Source organism: Aspergillus sydowii (assembly GCF_001890705.1).
Source record: "Aspergillus sydowii CBS 593.65 unplaced genomic scaffold ASPSYscaffold_10, whole genome shotgun sequence".
In the NCBI taxonomy this organism is placed as follows: Eukaryota; Fungi; Ascomycota; class Eurotiomycetes; order Eurotiales; family Aspergillaceae; genus Aspergillus; species Aspergillus sydowii.
In genome coordinates this window covers 863,130-881,616 of record NW_024467868.1, presented here as the reverse complement: position 1 = coordinate 881,616, position 18,487 = coordinate 863,130, and the positions used below count along the sequence as shown (strand labels likewise).

Genomic DNA, 18,487 nt, shown 5'->3' with positions numbered 1-18,487 from the left:
TTCCACAACCCTGGAATGTTGCATGTTTTAAATCTCAGGAATCTCCGACGCAGTCAAGGACAATTCAAATCGCCATCAAATATAGAGTTTAATATACTCTAGAACTCTTGTATAAAATATCTGGATTGCCTTCGATAAACATGAATGGGTGGTCGTGGGGAAGATTCTCAGTGATCGCGACCAGTGTGCTGCTGTTTAGCTCAGTAACCAGCGCGCAAGCCAGTGGGGAGTCTGATTTTGATGCCCTTGATTATATTGACCCTTTCATCGGGACAGAGAATGGAGGTAGATGAGTGGTCTTCTTCAAATTGGTCGGCGCACATCGTGAGGGAAACTTATCGCGTTACTAGGTCATTCGTTTGCTGGGGCGACTCTGCCTTTCGGTATTTTTCCTGGCCCAAACGCGTTTCAATAGCTAATGCATATTGAAGGCATGGTCAAGGCAGTTGCCGATACACAGGGTGAAAACCAAGGCGGCTTTGCCTACGACACAACCCATGTAACGGGGTTTTCCCACACCCATGATTCTGGGACCGGAGGGGTAAGTTCGTCTACCCACCTTGGCCCTTGGATACCAAAATAATGTCCTAGGCGTCTTCAATGGGCAACTTCCCTATATTTGTGCAGCCAAACTGCCCCGGGGCCAATTTGACAAACTGCAGCTGGAAATCGTCGGACAGAGCAAGCGCATGGAAACGCGACTCCCCGAAAGCACGGCCTGGCTATTTTAGCATATCACTGGAAAATGGCGTGCATGCTGAGATGACGGTAACAAATCACTCTGCCCTCTATCGGTTTGGCTTCACTGGTGCAACTGGGAATCTTAATCCAGTAGTTCTTCTCGACATCATTGACCTACCGGAATCAAGGAACAATGGCACCGCCTCCGTGGACCCAAAGACAGGCCGCTTAACTGGGAGTGGAAATTTCAATCCCAGCTTCGGACAGGGCACGTACAACCTTCACGTTTGCGTTGACTTCGAGGGGGCCCACATTCACGACACTGGTTCGTGGACCAACACGACCGCAAATATTGGTCAAACCAAAGTATCAATCAACTCAGCACAACCGGCAAGTCAGTTCTCCGCCGGTACGTTTGTCAGATTTGATTCCGTACCAGCTGATGATGTGATTACTGCGCGCGTTGGTGTGAGTTTTGTAAGTGTTAGCCAGGCCTGCTCCAACGCGGAAAAGGAGCAGCCTGATTTCGATTTCGACGGGACTGTTACTGCCGCCGAGACTGCGTGGAGGCGCAAGATGGATGTCATTACTGTCGATTCCACTGGCGTATCAACTGAACTCCAAACCGTTTTCTGGAGTGGTGCATACCGCGCAATGATCAGCCCACAAGACTATACGGGAGAAAATCCACTTTGGGAAAGCGATGAGCCTTACTATGATAGTTTCTACTGGTGAAATACCAACCATACGTTCTTGGAGATGGACCTAATGATGTTTGCAGCATATGGGATTCGTTCCGCGGAATCCATCAGTTGCTCACCCTGGTAGATCCCATTTCGCAATCCAGGATGATGCGAAGTTTAGTCGATATATATCGGCACGAAGGCTACCTGCCAGATTGCCGCATGTCTCTTTGCAAGGGTTGGACCCAGGGAGGATCGAACGCGGATGTATTAATCGCAGAAGCCTACTTGAAAGGTGTTGTTGATGTCGATTGGGATACCGCCTACGAGGCCATCGTGAAAGATGCGGAAGTGGAACCCCAGAACTGGAACGTGGAAGGCAGAGGTGGTCTGGAGAGCTGGAAGACCCTTGGATACATCCCCAAGAATGACGTCGACGCAGGGACCGAGGGCCTTCGAACGCGCAGTGTCTCACGCACCGTCGAGTACGCCTACAATGACTACTGTATCGCCCTAATGGCAGACGAGTTAGGGCACACCAGCGACCGTGACAAATACTTGAAGCGTTCCAATAACTGGCGAAATGTTTATAAAGCGGACCAGACATCCGCAATTAACGGCGTCGATACCAATTTCACTGGGTTTGTCCAGCCCCGTAATGCCGATGGCTCCTGGGCATACCAGGATCCGATCTTTTGCAGTCCTCTTCTGAATTTTGAATCCTGCTATTTAAACGAAGACGGCCATGAGACATATGAAGGAAGTTGCTGGCTTTACACATTGTACGTATTCTCTTTTTTAGCATTGGGCTCTACTAACTAAATCCAGCTTTGTGCCGCAAGATATGGCGGCGTTGATCAAGACCCTTGGAGGGGCAGACGAATTTGTGTCTCGTCTATCCTACTTGCATGACTCGGGCATCCTCTATCTCGGCGACGAACAGGCCTTTTTAACGGTGTTCCAATTCCACTATGCCGGCCGACCTGCAGTGTCCGCGAAGCGGGCGCATTCGTACATCCCATCACAGTTCAATACCACTGTTGGAGGGATTCCCGGCAATGATGATAGCGGCGCAATGGGCTCCTTTGCCGTCTTTAGCATGCTAGGTCTTTTCCCAGTTCACGGACAGGATGTCTACCTGATTACTCCGCCTTTCTTCAAGGAAGTCAGCATCCGCAACGATATCACTGGCAATGTAGCGACGATCCGGAACGTCAATTTCGATCCAAGCTACAAGTCTATCTATATCCAGAGCGTAACTCGCGACGGGGAACCATGGACCAAGAACTGGATTGGGCACGACTTCTTTGCCAAAGGTGGCGTGTTGGAATTGGAATTGGGCTCGAAGGAGAGCGACTGGGGGACACGAGTTGTAGATTTGCCGCCCAGCATGTCGGAGTACGCAGAAGATGCGCCAGAGGGTACACCAGACCTTTAAGCAATTCTCCGACTCCGTGAACCGCGAGCACAAAGGATTTTGCACGGGGATCAGCAGGGGACAGCAGGGGGTCTGACGTATGCGCTTTCGGAAGAATGCGCCCGAGCCCGCTTATACATCGCGGGGGTTCCCCGCACGAGCTGCATTAAAATCTTTCAACTCTTTCAATTCCTCGTAATCGCCTTCTCCTTGCTCAGTATACCTATAGACTCTCTCTAGACAGAACTGCTGCACCTAGATAATGGCCTTTGCCCGCCGACTAGCCATCATCCCCGGCGGCCTCGGTGCGATTCTCCCTCTACAAGCATCCCTACTCTATACTAACATCACCAAACAGGGGGGTTGGGCTCTCACATCGGCAAGAAGCTGCGCGCAGAAGGCGCCCGTATCGCGATTCTATACGCTCCCTTCGAAGCATCGAGGCGCGATGAGCTCCTCGCCGCAGGATACAGCGACGCGCCCGCCTCGGGTCCCAACGACATCCGCACGTACGAATGCGATATTACGTCGGCCGACTCCGTACGCAACGCATTTACCTCAATCACGAACGAGATGACCGCAGCAGACCTCTCTGACCGCGCATTTCCCAGCATCCTCATCAACACCGCCGGCTACGTCTCGCTGAGCGACATGCATCTCACTCCGCCGGAGGAGACCCTCAAGCATCTAACTACAAACGTCTACGGCCCAATGTTGTGCGCACAAGCATTCGCAAATCTCTACTTCGCTGCATCCAAAGCAGCCTCAGCGACTGACCCCGCGCCCCCGGGCCGGATCGTGAATTTGGCCTCCAAGGCGGCGCATGTCGCGCTGCACCAGCACGGTGCGTACTGCGCGTCCAAGTCGGCGGTGCTGGGTCTTACGCGGTGCATGGCGAGTGAGTGGGGTCCCAGAGGGATTACGGCGAATACAGTGTCCCCAACGGTGGCATGGACGGATTTGGGGAAGAAGGCTTGGGGTGCCGAGGGGGTGAAGGAGGCCCTGCTTGAGAAGATCCCAACGGGGAAGGCTTGTTTGCCGGAGGATGTTGCGGATTCGGTTGTTTTCCTCTGTCGGGTGAGTCTCTTGTTTTATTTATTTTTATTTTTATTTTATTTTTTTTTTGGTTATTATAATTATCATTTGATTGGGTTTGGTAGGCTGACTTGGTTCCAGGATTCGAGTGGCATGATTAATGGTGGGGATATCAAGATGGACGGGGGTTATACTATTCGGTGATTTGGGTATTTGTATTCAGAGCGAATAGACAGGAGTATACAGAAGTATATATGAACTCCACTGAATATAACCGATTAATATCATTACATACATTAGTTTCCTAGGTCTTCCGGCGTCAGGTCTTTACTGCCATCAGCGTTCCTCCCTCGATATACCACCATCAAACAATGGGTGTGTCAGTATAAGGGACAGGCACAGTCTGTGCCAACGGCCTCCGCAGCCCTAATCGAAAGCGATCAACCCTCGACATCTTCTCCAACACCATCGTATCAACCCGCAGTACACTCTCCTTATACAGCGTTTGTGTCTTCCAATCATACGAACACAGGAGTCCCCGCTGCATGCCGCCCTCGCTCCCACACAAGACAAGAGCAACAGGTGGCCGCACAGCAGTAAACAGCGTAACCGTCATGAGGTTCGTATCAACAAGTGTAAACACTTTCTCCGCGCCGTATCCAAGCCCCTGAGATCTTGAAAGGGTCTCTCGCACCGCAGGATCAAGCGTCGGATCAACACCGATACACTCGGCCTGTACACTCTCATGCCTCGACAGCTCACTCGAATACGGGCTCCACTTGAACCTATTCAAATTCGTTCCGAAAATCATCGTCTCAATCTCGGCTTTATCCATATAACCCTCGAATCCAAACAACCACGGTTGCGCACGCCACGGCTTCCCGGTATAAAGGGCTCCCAGGAGGTACGGTGAGCACAAGACAGCGATAATCGCCGGTATCATGAGCAGCCAGCCAAGCACAGTAAAGGGCACAAGTGGTCCGCCTTCGGACTTGCTCACTCCGAGAAAGAAGGCACCTAAGACGAGGAACCCAGGCACGCCGCGGATGGCAATCTGCGCGATCAGACGCTTCAGCGTTTTCCGGAGCATGAGGTTGACGGGCGTGAATGACTTCCAGCGGATCGGCGCTGCAAATCCTCCGCCTAGAATGACGGTGTCGTTCTCGCCGACGCCGTCAACCTGGCACAGTGGTGTAATGTCCCAAAGGCTACGTGCCCAAGCGTCGTCAATGTGATGCCATGGTTGATCTCTGTTCCGGGGCAAGAGGCAGATAAGCCGCTCGAGGAGGCGGTTACTATCGTTTGCTAGCGAGAGGCGACAGAACTCCTGGAATGCAGTGTTCTGGGAGTTGACTCTTGGTCGCCGCCGGAGCAGGCCCATGAGGACGTATGTCAGGTCGCCATTGAGATAGGCCGTTGTGTTGTTTGCGCGAGTGCTTAGACACTGCAGGGCCAGGGTAACCAGCTCTAGTGGGCTGAGAACAACAGAGCCCTCGTAGTGGTCGACGAGCTGTCTGGAGTCTGGAGCATCGGTCCATGCCTCTGCTGGGAAATTGCGCTTGGGCAGGAAATGGGGATTCCAGATGTCGCCGCCACGAGTGTAGATAGCGACGGGTTTCTCTGCTGGACTGAGGAGGACTTCTGGGAATGTCCACATGCGCTCTCCCCAGTGCTGGAGCATGGTCTTCATGTCAGGATTCGAGGATGGGTCTGTGACCGGGGGTCCTAGAATGACGGCTAGAGAATGTGCTCCGCGGACGATATCGCTAATTCTGTAAACGTCTTCGGAGACCTGCTCAGGCTCTGGCATGCAGCTGCATGAGATCCAGTACGCCGATACCCCGGCCGTTTGTGCTGCAGCTGCAGCAATAACATGAAGCTCGTCCCAGTCCGCTGGTCCCTGAAATTGCGCAGAGGTGTAGGAGATGAAGAGGTATTGTAGGATAGCCTCCCGGCCGTGCTCCGCTTCCCAGTCGGCGACGCTTCTTATTTGTACTCCGTCTTCAGTCAGGAAGCATAAGTATCTCGGTCGCAGCGGTCTCTCAGCAATCCCATTGATCTCTTCAGCTGTCGTCAACGAAAGTGTTGAGGACCCTTTAGCTGCCTCGCGCGGGTTGCTAGGGATGTACGGGTATCCCCAGAAATGATACTTGAACTGTTCATATCGCCCATTATTCCGTATCTCACCACCAAGATCCGCAGGCACAAACAGCTGCCATGTATTAGAACTATCCAACAAACCTGATTATTAATGTGGATGCTGTCCTACTACTTACCAAAGCCAGAAGCGCAAGGCAGGCCGGAAACCATTTCAAACAAAGCTCCAGCGACACCCCATCCTCCTTCCCCTCGATTCGATCCTTTAGGACCCAGTACACCACGCGCATATGGATTGGCGTGACGCTTCGAATGCCTCTCCGCGACCATGTCCCGTTCTTGGGTCCGCATCGGACCTCGTTAGTTGCTTGGACAATGAGCTTGCGAAGCCGCCCATCCGTAGCACTGAGGTATCGGTCATCTTCCGGGCCCGTCCATATCCGGCTGAGGGCGTCGCGGTGTCTGTATGCGTTGCGATCGGCGTAGGCCAGGCCGGGGTTCTCGATGGGTCTGTCTACCCAGGGGAGGTTGGCGGTGATGCTGTTGTTGTTGAGGTAGCGAGATACGTCAAGTTTCTGAAGGGGGGCTTTTCTTGGATAGCCTTCGGAGTTATCCTAGGAAGATTGCTTCAGTCAGCTCAGGCATAATAGCCAGTTATACTGGGCGAGTAGCTCAGTTAGTTACCTCTGGGTATACATTGGTGTGGTTACCAAGGGGAGGACTGCCGCTCTGGGGTTCCATGGGATAGGCACTGAGATCAATGTGGTGCTCATATGAACCTGTCGCATTTGGTGAGAATGGTTCTCGCGGTGGTGCTGGCTGTCCTTGAGGCTATGAGTTGTTAACTCGGAGGACGCCGATCATGTCAAATATACGAGAACTCACCAGCAGCTGTGAGGAGGCGCTTGGAGCCAGATTTGTTCGTGAGTCCGACATTTGGACTGGTGAATGTGTATAGCTTTAGCGGTAGTCCATCTGCAAAGTCTCAGGGACCGGCGGGTGAGACCAGGGCCGACTGATAAGTGCATGCGACCAGCGCTCAAGGCGCTTGAGCCTCACTCGCCCATCCCCCGAAAGGAGCCTGGATTTCGCAAAGTTGAACCTCGTCCTCGCCCCGCGAACGGGCACAGGCAGGACAAACACGTAGTCTAACCGTGGAGGGGCTGGTTTAATGCTGATCAACACCACGAGTGGCCCAACAGGAACGCCGAGAAGCTTGGAGGGGGGCTAAATCTCGTATTCCCCCTTTGCCTGCCGTCCGGATGGCGCGAATCATTATGTTATCACACCCTCCTTCATCTGATTGTCTCACAGGCGGCGCAGATGCTTCTTGCGCAATCCTGTGGTCTGCCTTGCCCAATGACTTTTTCGTTGCGGCACTATACTACGAGTGATTGAGTACATGTCTCAGCCGCATGAACTATTCATTCCTAGGGTCCACGCTCTGAATCTCAGTTGGCTCCTTTTTCCTGGGCAAATGGCCGCAGTGCACGCATCCAGGCGGCGTGGTTTGCCACGAGCCCGTATTTCCGCCACAGGGTCCATCCCAGCAGGACAATGAGTGTGAGCGGGATCGAAACTACCCAGAATATCCAAAAATCCTTTGACACCTCGATGGCAGAGTTGTCGTCGGTTACGTTGAAAAACTGGCTGCCAAAGATTGTCTGTGTGCCCAAGTCAGTAAATTTGCTGCCCGGTGGCCTCAAGTAGCTGGGGCTCTTACAGATACGGTGGTAATGGGCAAGAACACTAACGTGACGAACGCGATGGTCGCCATGGTGCTGCTGTCCGCTTGTAGGAACTCGTTTCCCTCCTGGGTGACAAGATGGAATGACTGCGCATCTGAGCCGCTGTCCTTTTAGTCAATGCGTGGAGCGCGGACTCACCAGGGCAATCACGTTTTGCATGCGTCTATCCAGACTCCTGAGGCGCAGCTTGACGCCTTTGAATTCCGCCTCCACCTGTGCAATAGTCCGTCTCGTTGTCCGACCAGCGGCCTGTTCTTCCAGTGTAGCTTTCGGTGAGACTTCCTCGTGGTGGCGAGATAGATTCTTCACCGTCTCAAGGGCCGCTTCTGAGCTCTCCTGGAGAAATATGACGTGCTTTGAAATATTGTGAAGCCCAGTAAACGACTCCCTGTCATGACTCAATCCGAGCGCTTTCTGCAGTGGTGTTAGAAAAATACTTGCATGTTATAAAGGGGTGCATACAGTCTCAATCCCTGCAAATACTTTTGATAGATCCCACACTGCGTTATTCATATGTGCCGACAATCGGTTCAGTATCACGACAAACAAACTCAGTGGATCGTGTATAATCCCATTTTTTACAGCGCTATAGGTCAGGGTTTGCAGACGGTTGATCACCATGTGTCCTCCAAAGCATATTAGGGAAATACCTGGGGAGGCAGTCGGGTCAATCGGCCATCGCAGGAAGAACGCCGATTTCATCCAGGTGAAGTCACTTTGCCTGATTGCGTTGGAGTCTTTTATCCTGGGGTCTGCGATGACCGGTTCTGGGCCCGGGATGACTGTGATGTTTTTGCAGAGATAGTTGAACCAGCAGCCTGTTCAGGTCAGTTCTCTTGTCGCGATATAACCAGAGTAGGTAAGGCACATCTATGTCCATCATCTGTATCCAAAGACCCAAATGAATGAGTCACTGCGCGATATTCTCCCTCCAGAAATGCCGTCGGGATGGAGTAGTGTTGCACCAACCATAACAGGCCATCATCTCGCGCACTTTGTGGAAATCTGGCGTCGTCTCGTTAGATGCAGTCACATAGTCCAAAGTGGTAAACAAACATGATCCTAAGCAGAGGTTTAGAATTTGCCAGCTGCCCAATAGACAGACTGTGGGCGACTGGATAATCGGCGCCGTCAACCCAGTCCAGAGCCTGGATGCGGATGTCCGCGATCGAGCGAGCTCCCAGTCTATTCTTCTCCAGAATGTAGCCGTCGAGGACTGTCGGATCATTGAATACTTCGTCCATTCTGTGGTCGATTAGAGATTTGATGAGCAGATCGGTGGGATGGATGTCTGTCCCCTTAATGGAAGTGGCAGGGATCATCTTGGCTGCAGTTTGACTGGTTGAGGCTGAGCACGCCCGGACAAGGCTGCGCGTGATCCTCCCCACGACAAAAAGCCCAGGTTATTTTCAAGTTCTTGCCCATCCTGCAAGAGGCTTGAATCGCTTCTTCTCGTATTCACCGTCTTCCAAGACCATCATGCCCCCACCAGAAAAACACGGCGGCGGCTACGTGCCGGCCCTCAGTGGCCCGTTCTCATTCCCCATACAAAGACGATCTACAACCGACCAGGCAGGACCAAACGCCAAAGCAGCTCCCCGCGACAATTATCATAACGCTGAGCGCTCAAAAGGTGTCTCTCACTCAACAACACATGAGCCGCATGCAGGGCACTTTCTTCCCCCTCCTCGAGCATACACCAGCAACCCCGCAAACAATCACAACCACAACAACAGCCAACAAACCGGGCGTCCAGCGCGAGTAGAAACGATGCCTCATCTTCGGTATCATGGTATGAATCATGGTGGTGATTATGTACCCAATATTGCACGTTCGCCGTATGGCACGCGGAATGCCGCCGATTATCGATCGAATACGACAGGCGACACCTTTCCAGAGGGCAAAGACACATTATATGGAGTAGTAACGCCGGAAGAGGCTTGTCGTCGAGATGAACGGCATGGTGGAGGTTACATTCCTGAGTTGAATACAGCTAGGACAAATAGCACTCGTTCTCAGGATAGACGAAAAAGGTTGTTGAAGTATTTGAAGCGATGACTGAGGATGTGTACGACAATATAGGTAACGGATCCTGTGAAAACAAGTCATAAATTACTGGTATATTAATAAGCCGAGATGCCGCAGTCTGTCGCTGTTTTCACGCACAGCTCGTTCTTCTTTCGCGAGAATTCCTTGACCATTTTCGACTGCTTCAACTGCGTTTATAATCAGTGCTTTGACGCAGATCTTGCTGGTTCATGCTGGTTTGATATTGCTGTTATTGCTGCTGGGTGAGACCAGTACGGTAACCCCACTTCCATCAATCAATCCTGCAAGGCTGCAACTTCCAACAATCATCGTATGGAGCAGCTGCGAACAATAACGAGGGCTCTATGGGGCACTCCCAGACCCTCCATACTATCCACCCTCCCAGTTGAGATCTTGTTCATAATCGCCGAATTCCTCTCTCTAGAAAATGTCGCGCGCCTCAGGCAAACATCCCACTTCCTAGCCAACACCCTAGAGCAATACCTCTACGCTCACGCAGCAACACACAAACTACCTGGCAGGTCACGAATGGTTCTCGACTGGGCAGCCGAGAAGGGCCATGTATCTATCCTCCAGAAAATCGACAAATACGGGAACCAAAACAGCGGCCTTAACCACCACTCTAGTAGTACAATCCCACCCAAATGCAAAACCAGAGCCCTCTCCCACGCCGCAAAGCGCGGGCAGACAGACGCAGTATCATTTCTTCTCAGGATGGGCGCAGAGATAGACGGTACTGTCGCAGTCGAGGACAGCTACCAATGTACTGCTCTCCATCGGGCCGCGAAACACGGACACATTGAGACGGCGGCACTCCTACTCGATCGCGGAGCAGATATCCATATTCGGTGCAACGCCAGTGACTCGGCGGCATTGGAACACGCTGCACGGCTTGGAGAGCGAGAGATGGCGCTATTACTACTGGATCGGGGCGCCGATATCCACGCGCCCGCGCTCGTAGCGAACGCCGTGTTCTCGGAGAATATAGACCTCGTTCGGGCTCTGCTGGACAGAGGGGCCACGATTGATGATTCATGGCATTATCGGCGGTCTGCTATCCATTGGACTATGCCATATGGGAGGGTGAATATGCCGATGTTGAAGTTGTTGCTTGCGCGCGGTATTGAGCCCAATGTGAGAGACCATGAGCGTGGTGAGACGGTTCTGCATTGGGCTGCATATGAGGGAGATGTTGAGACCGTTGGGCTTTTGTTAGCGAATGGCGCCAATGCTGATATCGCTAATCATCAGGGCAAAAGGCCGTTGCATACTGCCATAGAAGGCCTCATTGGCCAGAATGATGGGGGAACGATTATCTGGTTGCTTCTGGAGGCTGGAGCGGATCCTCTGTCTGACGGCTGTCCTGATGGGACTCCTGTGGACTTAGCGAGGCGTTTGAGGGCACAGAACGATATCATAGGTCTGCTCGTGTCAGAGACTAAAACTATGACAGGGACGATGGCATATCAATGAAGTCACGGTCTGGATACTTGCATAACAGGCGTTACATGTAGACTCAGGAATGTTGTGGCGGAGATCAGTTGAGCTTCCTGTCAAAATAGTGCATTCATTCCTTAATCCGGGCGGGTCCCTCTTTTAAAACAGGGTCAACAAAGACACTTCATCGGGGTCGTAAGCAGTTGTATAAGCAACAATAATAGCAATTTCCGCATTGCATTAAAGAAAAATAGTAAAATTACTGGCGCTGATAAAAGCCCGTAGTCGATTTTGTCGGTTGTATTGTGACCAAGGGACTCAACACCCCACTTACAACATTAACTGCCAAAAATATATAACTTTCTGTGGAAAAGTCTCTACTAAATCGATATGAAAAGAAGTGCATAGTTTTCGATTAGACACAGCTATGGAAGGCCTATTTATACCTCTACATTGACACGCTAGCAATNAGCGAGCTTTCCTTGTGTAACTCTATGGTGAAGGCTTCTTTGAAGGTGCAAACGGTGAATTGTCGACCTTGCCAATTCGATATTGATGTAAACGGTGAAGTTCCCGCCTTCACCGGGATCGTCAATGTCGACACTTTCGACCTCACCTCGACGGCCTTTATTCATCATCTCCCTTTCTAAACCGCCGACATCACAGTTCAAATCCAACAGATTCAATTACATTGCGTCCGAACATGAACTTAATCATGCTGTTTATCTCATCTATTCATATTTGACACATTAAAACATTATCGTCGAAGAAGCCAGGATTTCGTGAGACTGACGCGTCTGTCTCCCGACGCGTCAACCATCACAACAAACGACGCACCACCAGAAGGACTTCACCGCCGGGGAACATCCGAGCCGATCATCTCCCATCACCGCTGCTCTTCCTCAGATGATAGAGAATGAGCATATAGCTTGCTGAACGCCGAATCACGCGTCAACAGTGAATACGGATCCTCGCACTCTAGGACCTGTCCCTGGTCCAATACCACGACCTTGTCATAATCCAGAATGGTGTCCAACTTGTGTGCCACGGCGAGAATGGTGTGGTTGGAGAATTTCTCCCGAATCACTCTTTGCATGGTCTGATCAGTCTTACTGTCCACACTGCACGGCAACGGTTAATATCGGCTCACAAATGAAGGAGGAATGGGTTATCGTACTTGCTGGTGGCTTCGTCTAGGACGAGAATCTTGCTTGGGTGGAGAACAGCGCGCACAAGGCAGAAGAGTTGTTTCTGTCCGTGTGACAAATGGAGGTCATCAATGTTCACGGTGAGACCGCCCTTATCCTGGACCACGTTCATCAATTGGACACTTTTCAAGGCATCCCAGATCGCTCGATCGGAGCTGGAACCAGTTGGATCGGCATTCAGTCGAACACTACCCTTGATGAAGACCGTGTCCTGCGAAACCCCGTTTAGACGGGAGCGGATTTCTTGACGAGGAATCGTGGAGATATCGAGACCGTCAATATCGATTGTGCCCGAATTGAGTTCAATCATGCGGAATATGCTTAGCATCAGGGATGTTTTGCCACTGTTCTCATGATTAGCCTGACTCTGATGGAACGGTTTCCTATCAGTTCTCACCTTCCTGTTCTCCCGCATATTCCAACTTTTTCCCCTGGCCGGATTGATAGAGAGACATCCTTCAACACGAGGCCCGAACTATTTCACATTGTCAGCTCTTTAACTCATGGAGAAATATACCGTTTCTACATACCTGTACGCCGCTGAGACGTTGCGGAACTCAATGCCACCCCGAATCGGCCATGTCGCTGGCACGGGCTTGTTTTCGCCTGGCAGATCTTCCTTTTCCACCTTCGCCGTGAAGTCTTTTACCCGCACGACAGAGCCGATGTGCGTTTCCATGTTCGTCCAGAACTGGACTAGGAGCTTAACGGTCTGGCTAAAAAGAATCACGTTGAACAGAGCGACCCCGACGTAAGCGGCATTGAGCGTACCCCTCAGGGAAACCACAAGGATGATCAGAACAGCGGCAATACCCGCAACAACAAGATCCAAGGTGAGGGTTAGCCAACGCTGAGCTGAGTACATCGAATAGAACGGCCGCTGTGAGTAATCGAGGATCTTCAGGCTCCTCTCTTCCATCGCATCTTGCCAGCCAAATGCTCGAAGAGTGACCAAACCACTCAGACAATCAGTAAAATGTGACAGTAATGGCGCTTTGGCTTCGATATCCAAAATTCGGAGCTGGCGAGAGGTTCGCAAATACACTTTTTGTATCCCGTATAGCGATAGCAGGACAACAGGGAATGCGATCGCAGCATACACTGATGCCACGGCGACCAGAATCATCTGTGCGATGCATAGGAAGAACGCTGTGGATACCCTTTTAGCCCAATCCTTCTCCCAAGGGCCCGCTCCAATGAGTACTTACTGACAACAACGTTGATGGCGGCGACTGGAAGCTCCATATCGATGAGCTGCAAATCCTGGCTGAATCGATTGAGAATCGATCCACTGTCGGTAGTAGACAGGAACCGCATCGGTGCACTGCCAACTGAATCAGTTATACAACCTTTCTCTTCAGGAAAGACACAACACACCTTAAAACAGTATCCAAAAGAGCCCCATGGAACCTTTCGCCTGATCTTGGCACCGAACTTACAATCACATCCCAGCAGCTGACAAGCAGACAAATCATGGCCAGCCCCCCCAGCACGAAATAAATACCAACATAGTGCTGGGTGTGCTCTCCAGGTTCTGCTGCGTCTGCGGCAGCCCACCATTTCAGCCAAATACCTATGTCCATGAATTAGCAGTGCTATGGTCGAAAGAGTGAGTGACTTACTTGGGAACGATATGCAGAATACAAAGCCGGCGATGGTCACGAGAAAGATCAAGGTAGGGATCCAACCGACTGCACGGATGTAGAACACGTAGGTCCCCAAGCTGCCCCTATGTTTGTGCACATTCTCCTCACTCCAATCCTCTTTTTTGACGGGCTGGACCGATGTCCGGGAGGGTTTGGACTTGGGAACGTATTCCGCCTCGATGGTCGAATCCCAGTTTGGAGCTGGAAGAGAGAAGCTGGAGATGTAGCCGGATTGCTCGGCGAGGTCGCCAAAAGACCCCGATTCTGTTAACCTTCGCTCCTCATTCAGCACGACAATGTGGTCGGCATACGGGATGCGTTTCACAGAGGACGAAGCAAGAACAACAGTAGTCCCAGCTTCCCGCAACAGTCCGTTTACCCCAAGAAGGCTGCAGAAAATATGATTCTCGGTCGCCGCATCAAGACCACTAAATACATCGTCGAGGATTAAGAGACGCTTCCGGGCATAGATTGCCCTCGCCAGTGCCTATTTAAGACCACTGTTAGTATCATCTCCAGTCTCAGAAGATAGAAAACGAAGTCACATTGACATACAATTCTTTGGCTTTGGCCACCGCTGAGTGCAACACCTCGACTGCCGATAACAGCCTGATCCGCCTGCGGCCATTGTGCAAGATCCTGTTCCAAAGCGCATGCTCTGATGACGGTCGTGTACCATAGTAGGTCGAACTCAGACATGGCCGTGATACTGTCACGAATAGTGCCGTTCATGTGCCAAGGAGTCTGATCACAGTATGCAATGCTCTCTGAAGACATCTTCACCTTGCCTTCAAGACACGGAACCTCCCCAAGCAGACCCTTCAATAATATTGACTTACCAGAGCCGGAGGGACCGACGATCATTGAAAAGCTCCGCCCAGGGAGAGTCATTCGGATGCCCTCGAGAATTGGCTCAGCCTTGGGATCGAACCCGAAGCCTGCGCTCTCAACCATGATCATGTCCATGAGGGGTAGCGCGAATTTCATCTGACTGGACCGTGTGTTCTTGTCTTCGGTCAGTGTAAGGGTACTGGATGTACTTGAGGTATCCCGCTTTTCACGCAAACTCAAACTTGTTACTGAGCTCCATCGAGGTGGCTCGGCGTCTGCCTGATGTGTTTCCTTGTTAAGGAACTCCTGGATCCGGGCGAAGGACCCTATAGAGCCAAGGAACCCCATGAGAGCCATTACCAGAGATAAGAATGGATCGGCCAAGAGAGCGAATAGCGATAGCGATGTGTATACCATGTTGATATCAAGCGAAGAGCCCTCGCTTGACTTTTCGGATATGGCAACAAATGCTGCGAAGGACACAATGGGAGCGAAGATTCGCGTCAGCCATGCTGATCACCAACGGTTAGCAAGTATGGCCGACAGTCAGCTTATGGAGATCGGAAAGGTTACCAAATGCCATGTTCCAGACCAGCAGCTTCCTAAAACCCCTTGAGATGTCCAACTCTTCTAACCGCAGCTTCTGGATCGAAGCCATGAGGGTTGGTTTCAGTCCCAACAGCTTGACCCCCTTGATTGATGCAAGCATGGCCCCAGTTGAGGAAATACGATTTTCAATGGCTTCAAGCCATTTTGCTTGCTTGGCCATCACACCCGACATGGCAACCAAAGAACCCAAGAGAGCGACTAATGACGAGTGTTAGCGCGGCCGGCCAACACTGTTCACATCAAGCGGGACGGAAACTTACAGATCGCAACCCCAATGGGAACGGCACACGCGATGCCTAGTTGACGCTCCAGAAGAACAATAGCAAGCGCGATCTCCGTAGCATTCGCCCAGATCTCGTGCATCGTCTGCCATCCCTGGACGATTCTTTCAATGTCCGCCGTCATTAGAGTTAAGGAAGCTGCCGGATCGGCATCCTGGATCGACAGTACGCTTGCTTTTTTATAGATAAGCGAAACCAACGCACCACGGACCATAGTGATCGCACGGTATGTTAGATGCTGTTGTTGGCTCATCATGATCTTGACATCGAATGTTAGCTCCTTATTTGAGGACTGGGAATATGCTGGACCAACATACCGCCATTCCAACATAAACCAGTATATACGCGCCGATTAGCCCATATCCGATGTGGGTTGATTCAATGGACACTTCTTCTGCAGACAGCTCCATGGCTTTATGGAGAAGAAGGGGTTGGCAGAACGTCAACCCTATCATACACAGCCTAGGAGGAATAACTGCCAGAATTGACCATTTGAAAGTCTTGAAGACAACGGCGATCAGGGAAGATTTCCCGTTTTGATGTTCTGGTTGGAAGCTTAGCGTTGTACAAGAAGTCTCTGTGTCCGGATCACCAACCTTTGCTCCATCGGGAACCCAACAAGTCACGCAAACGAGGAGATTCTAATCTCTTGTCGAGAGTATACAAATCTTCGACTTGCAGTGTCTTGCGGAAACCCGTGAGGAATAGTGGATTTAACCACCAGAAAAATGCCCTGTTGGCAAGTCCCGCGCGTGCCTCTGCTGGATAGTTCTTATACTTGTTTTTGAGGATGGCTTTCTTCTGCCATGACTCCAAAAGGACAAGCATAACCTTGACGCCGACAGCGAAACTGGCGACAATTGCCATCAGCTTGTCAACGTCCCCGCCGTCGCGCAGCCAGAGCGTTCTTGCCCGCGCTGCGTCGAAGGGAAGAGTGACGAGCAAATAGAGCTCCAACAAGAATGCCGGCCGCACACTGCGAGAGTGCTCTATGTATGAAAGGACACAGAGAATTATGGACCCACATCCCATAATCAGATTTGAGGCAAAGGAGAGCCTCGTTCTTCGAGCATCCGGCAAAGCCCACAGAACTGCTTGCAGGAATTGCAACGCGCTCCAAAGAATCCATGCAGCCTGTTCAACAGAACTTGTCAGTATGGGACACCGATGCAAAGGGATATAGTCAGACCCAAGACATACCGCCTTGTAGATTGGTCGCTTTGAAGGCCCGATTTTACTGGTGGTTCGAAGTAAACCATATATTCGAAACGGAGATATGGCTATGGCGAGGACGATTGGCAGGATACATAGCACGACTTCTTCGAAGAGCAGTGTGAAGTCGAACCCTCCTCGACAGGTCAAAGCGTGAACCTTCCAGGAGTCATCCACGCCGGTGCAATAAGTTGCGTGTTCTGCCATGTTGACTGACAGTGAGGTGAAGATGAAGGTGAGGGTGATCGGATGAAGGAAGAGGTATGTCGATCTCCTTCCACTTCTTTCGGGGCGTCGCTGAGATATATGGCATGCAAACTCGGTGCCATGGATCTAACCCCGAGGGGAAAACGGGAGGTAGAGACCGACAAATCTATTTTCGTCAACACCTGTCACTTGTCCGAATATGAGATACGAGATGCTACCTTGTGGCGATGTCATTCATGACTAGCGGGCGTTCACCGAGGAGAGCTGAAGTGGATGATTTCTGCTCATGGCCACCGTACTCTGGCAAGACGATTCGCCGGTGTAGTCCCTGGATGGGGGCGATGAGGGGAATCAAATCCTCCAAGTTCTCCGCAGCAGACAAGGTTGAGGATTGTTCAACTCACGCGGCCATGACTTGGTCGAGCTCTTAGCCTCGAAGACCTTTTGAAGCGGTTCCAGGAGCGAGTACGAGTGAGTCTTCACACATATCCAACCTTTTTCAGGGCATTGCAATGCAGATCGTCCTATGTATAGATGTACAACTGGGATATACATTGGGGCGAGGCCAGTGGTGGCTTGATTTGAGGGCCCAGCTCGCGTGGTGGTTGGCTTGCTGTGAGCTTAGCAGTGGGCACCTCGTATATCAGCGCAGGTTGCAGCAGCCATGGAAAACGGGTGAGCCCAAAAAGCCATCGATTCCTTGGCCGGCGGGAAGATGCGCAAATAACGGGGAAGTCGTGTGCCTCGTGGAAGGCGAATATCTGGTTAAGCCGTGGACCACAGCTCATGCCGTGCCGTTTTTAGAAGCCGTGGGCTTAATTTCCACTCTCATCGTCCATACACGAGAAATAAGCTGCAGGTTGCATACAGCAGGAACAGCCAATACCGGCTTACCGTAACTACCCAGCTCTTCCGACACCACATTCCAGCTAAGGCAAGGGAGCAGAGGAAACTCACTTCAGCCAATCGGAACACAATCAGCAACATGGAATACGAACCCTTTACTAAAATAAAGCAGCTCCGATCAATTCTAGTGGACCCGTGCATCTGCCGCGTGCTAACTATGATCGATCGGGTGTCTCTCCGTTGGGCTGTGTTAAGCCCTAAGGCAGGCTTGATGCCCTCAATTCGCAGGCTTCAATCATGCATTAGCTTCGCCCCAGATCGGCAAAAATCACGCCAATCCGGCTTGGCTCCGGGTCATGATCGTATTCGTGGGGGCGGTGCCGGTGCGTCATGTCGACGGGGCCATGGTAGAAGGCATTCAACCGACTGGGGATAAGGTATCAGCACTTCTATTCGGAAGTCGCTGTTAGCCAACTACCGATACTTCTTTTTCTTTGGAC

At 51.5% G+C, this 18,487-nt stretch overlaps 7 protein-coding genes across 7 annotated transcripts; 3 read left to right on the top strand and 4 right to left on the bottom strand.

The window, feature by feature from the left end:
- Positions 1-140: 140 nt before the first annotated feature.
- On the top strand, positions 141-4,020 carry ASPSYDRAFT_34147 (glycoside hydrolase family 92 protein; the record flags this gene model as incomplete). Its single annotated transcript, XM_040845194.1, has 7 exons — positions 141-285; positions 432-541; positions 592-1,412; positions 1,463-2,146; positions 2,193-2,785; positions 3,140-3,858; positions 3,958-4,020. 7 exons carry the CDS (start codon positions 141-143, stop codon positions 4,018-4,020), a joined length of 3,135 nt encoding a protein of 1,044 aa, XP_040699960.1.
- A 160-nt stretch (positions 4,021-4,180) lies between these two features.
- On the bottom strand, positions 4,181-6,849 carry ASPSYDRAFT_92345 (uncharacterized protein; the record flags this gene model as incomplete). The annotated part of the gene is made up of 4 exons (XM_040852662.1): positions 4,181-6,028; positions 6,093-6,527; positions 6,598-6,744; positions 6,799-6,849. The coding sequence occupies 4 exons, from the start codon at positions 6,847-6,849 to the stop codon at positions 4,181-4,183; spliced, it is 2,481 nt and encodes an 826-aa protein (XP_040699959.1).
- Positions 6,850-7,364: 515 nt separating this feature from the next.
- On the bottom strand, positions 7,365-8,905 carry ASPSYDRAFT_157429 (uncharacterized protein; the record flags this gene model as incomplete). The annotated part of the gene is made up of 6 exons (XM_040842639.1): positions 7,365-7,577; positions 7,637-7,747; positions 7,800-8,075; positions 8,124-8,479; positions 8,530-8,666; positions 8,718-8,905. 6 exons carry the CDS (start codon positions 8,903-8,905, stop codon positions 7,365-7,367), a joined length of 1,281 nt encoding a protein of 426 aa, XP_040699958.1.
- A 235-nt stretch (positions 8,906-9,140) lies between these two features.
- On the top strand, positions 9,141-9,719 carry ASPSYDRAFT_92343 (uncharacterized protein; the record flags this gene model as incomplete). The annotated part of the gene is made up of 1 exon (XM_040852661.1): positions 9,141-9,719. The coding sequence occupies one exon, from the start codon at positions 9,141-9,143 to the stop codon at positions 9,717-9,719; it is 579 nt and encodes a 192-aa protein (XP_040699957.1).
- Positions 9,720-10,022: 303 nt separating this feature from the next.
- On the top strand, positions 10,023-11,183 carry ASPSYDRAFT_34144 (uncharacterized protein; the record flags this gene model as incomplete). The annotated part of the gene is made up of 1 exon (XM_040845193.1): positions 10,023-11,183. One exon carries the CDS (start codon positions 10,023-10,025, stop codon positions 11,181-11,183), a length of 1,161 nt encoding a protein of 386 aa, XP_040699956.1.
- Positions 11,184-11,594: 411 nt separating this feature from the next.
- ASPSYDRAFT_48448 (uncharacterized protein) lies at positions 11,595-11,992 on the bottom strand. The gene has a single exon (XM_040847621.1). It carries the CDS (start codon positions 11,780-11,782, stop codon positions 11,609-11,611), a length of 174 nt encoding a protein of 57 aa, XP_040699955.1. The 5' UTR covers positions 11,783-11,992; the 3' UTR covers positions 11,595-11,608.
- Positions 11,993-12,033: 41 nt separating this feature from the next.
- Positions 12,034-17,141, bottom strand: ASPSYDRAFT_92341 (uncharacterized protein; the record flags this gene model as incomplete). The annotated part of the gene is made up of 13 exons (XM_040852660.1): positions 12,034-12,268; positions 12,325-12,699; positions 12,753-12,830; positions 12,886-13,504; positions 13,564-13,679; positions 13,733-13,928; positions 13,978-14,488; positions 14,557-15,344; positions 15,406-15,639; positions 15,702-15,981; positions 16,040-16,266; positions 16,319-16,856; positions 16,923-17,141. 13 exons carry the CDS (start codon positions 17,139-17,141, stop codon positions 12,034-12,036), a joined length of 4,416 nt encoding a protein of 1,471 aa, XP_040699954.1.
- Between the last annotated feature and the right edge of the window lie 1,346 nt (positions 17,142-18,487).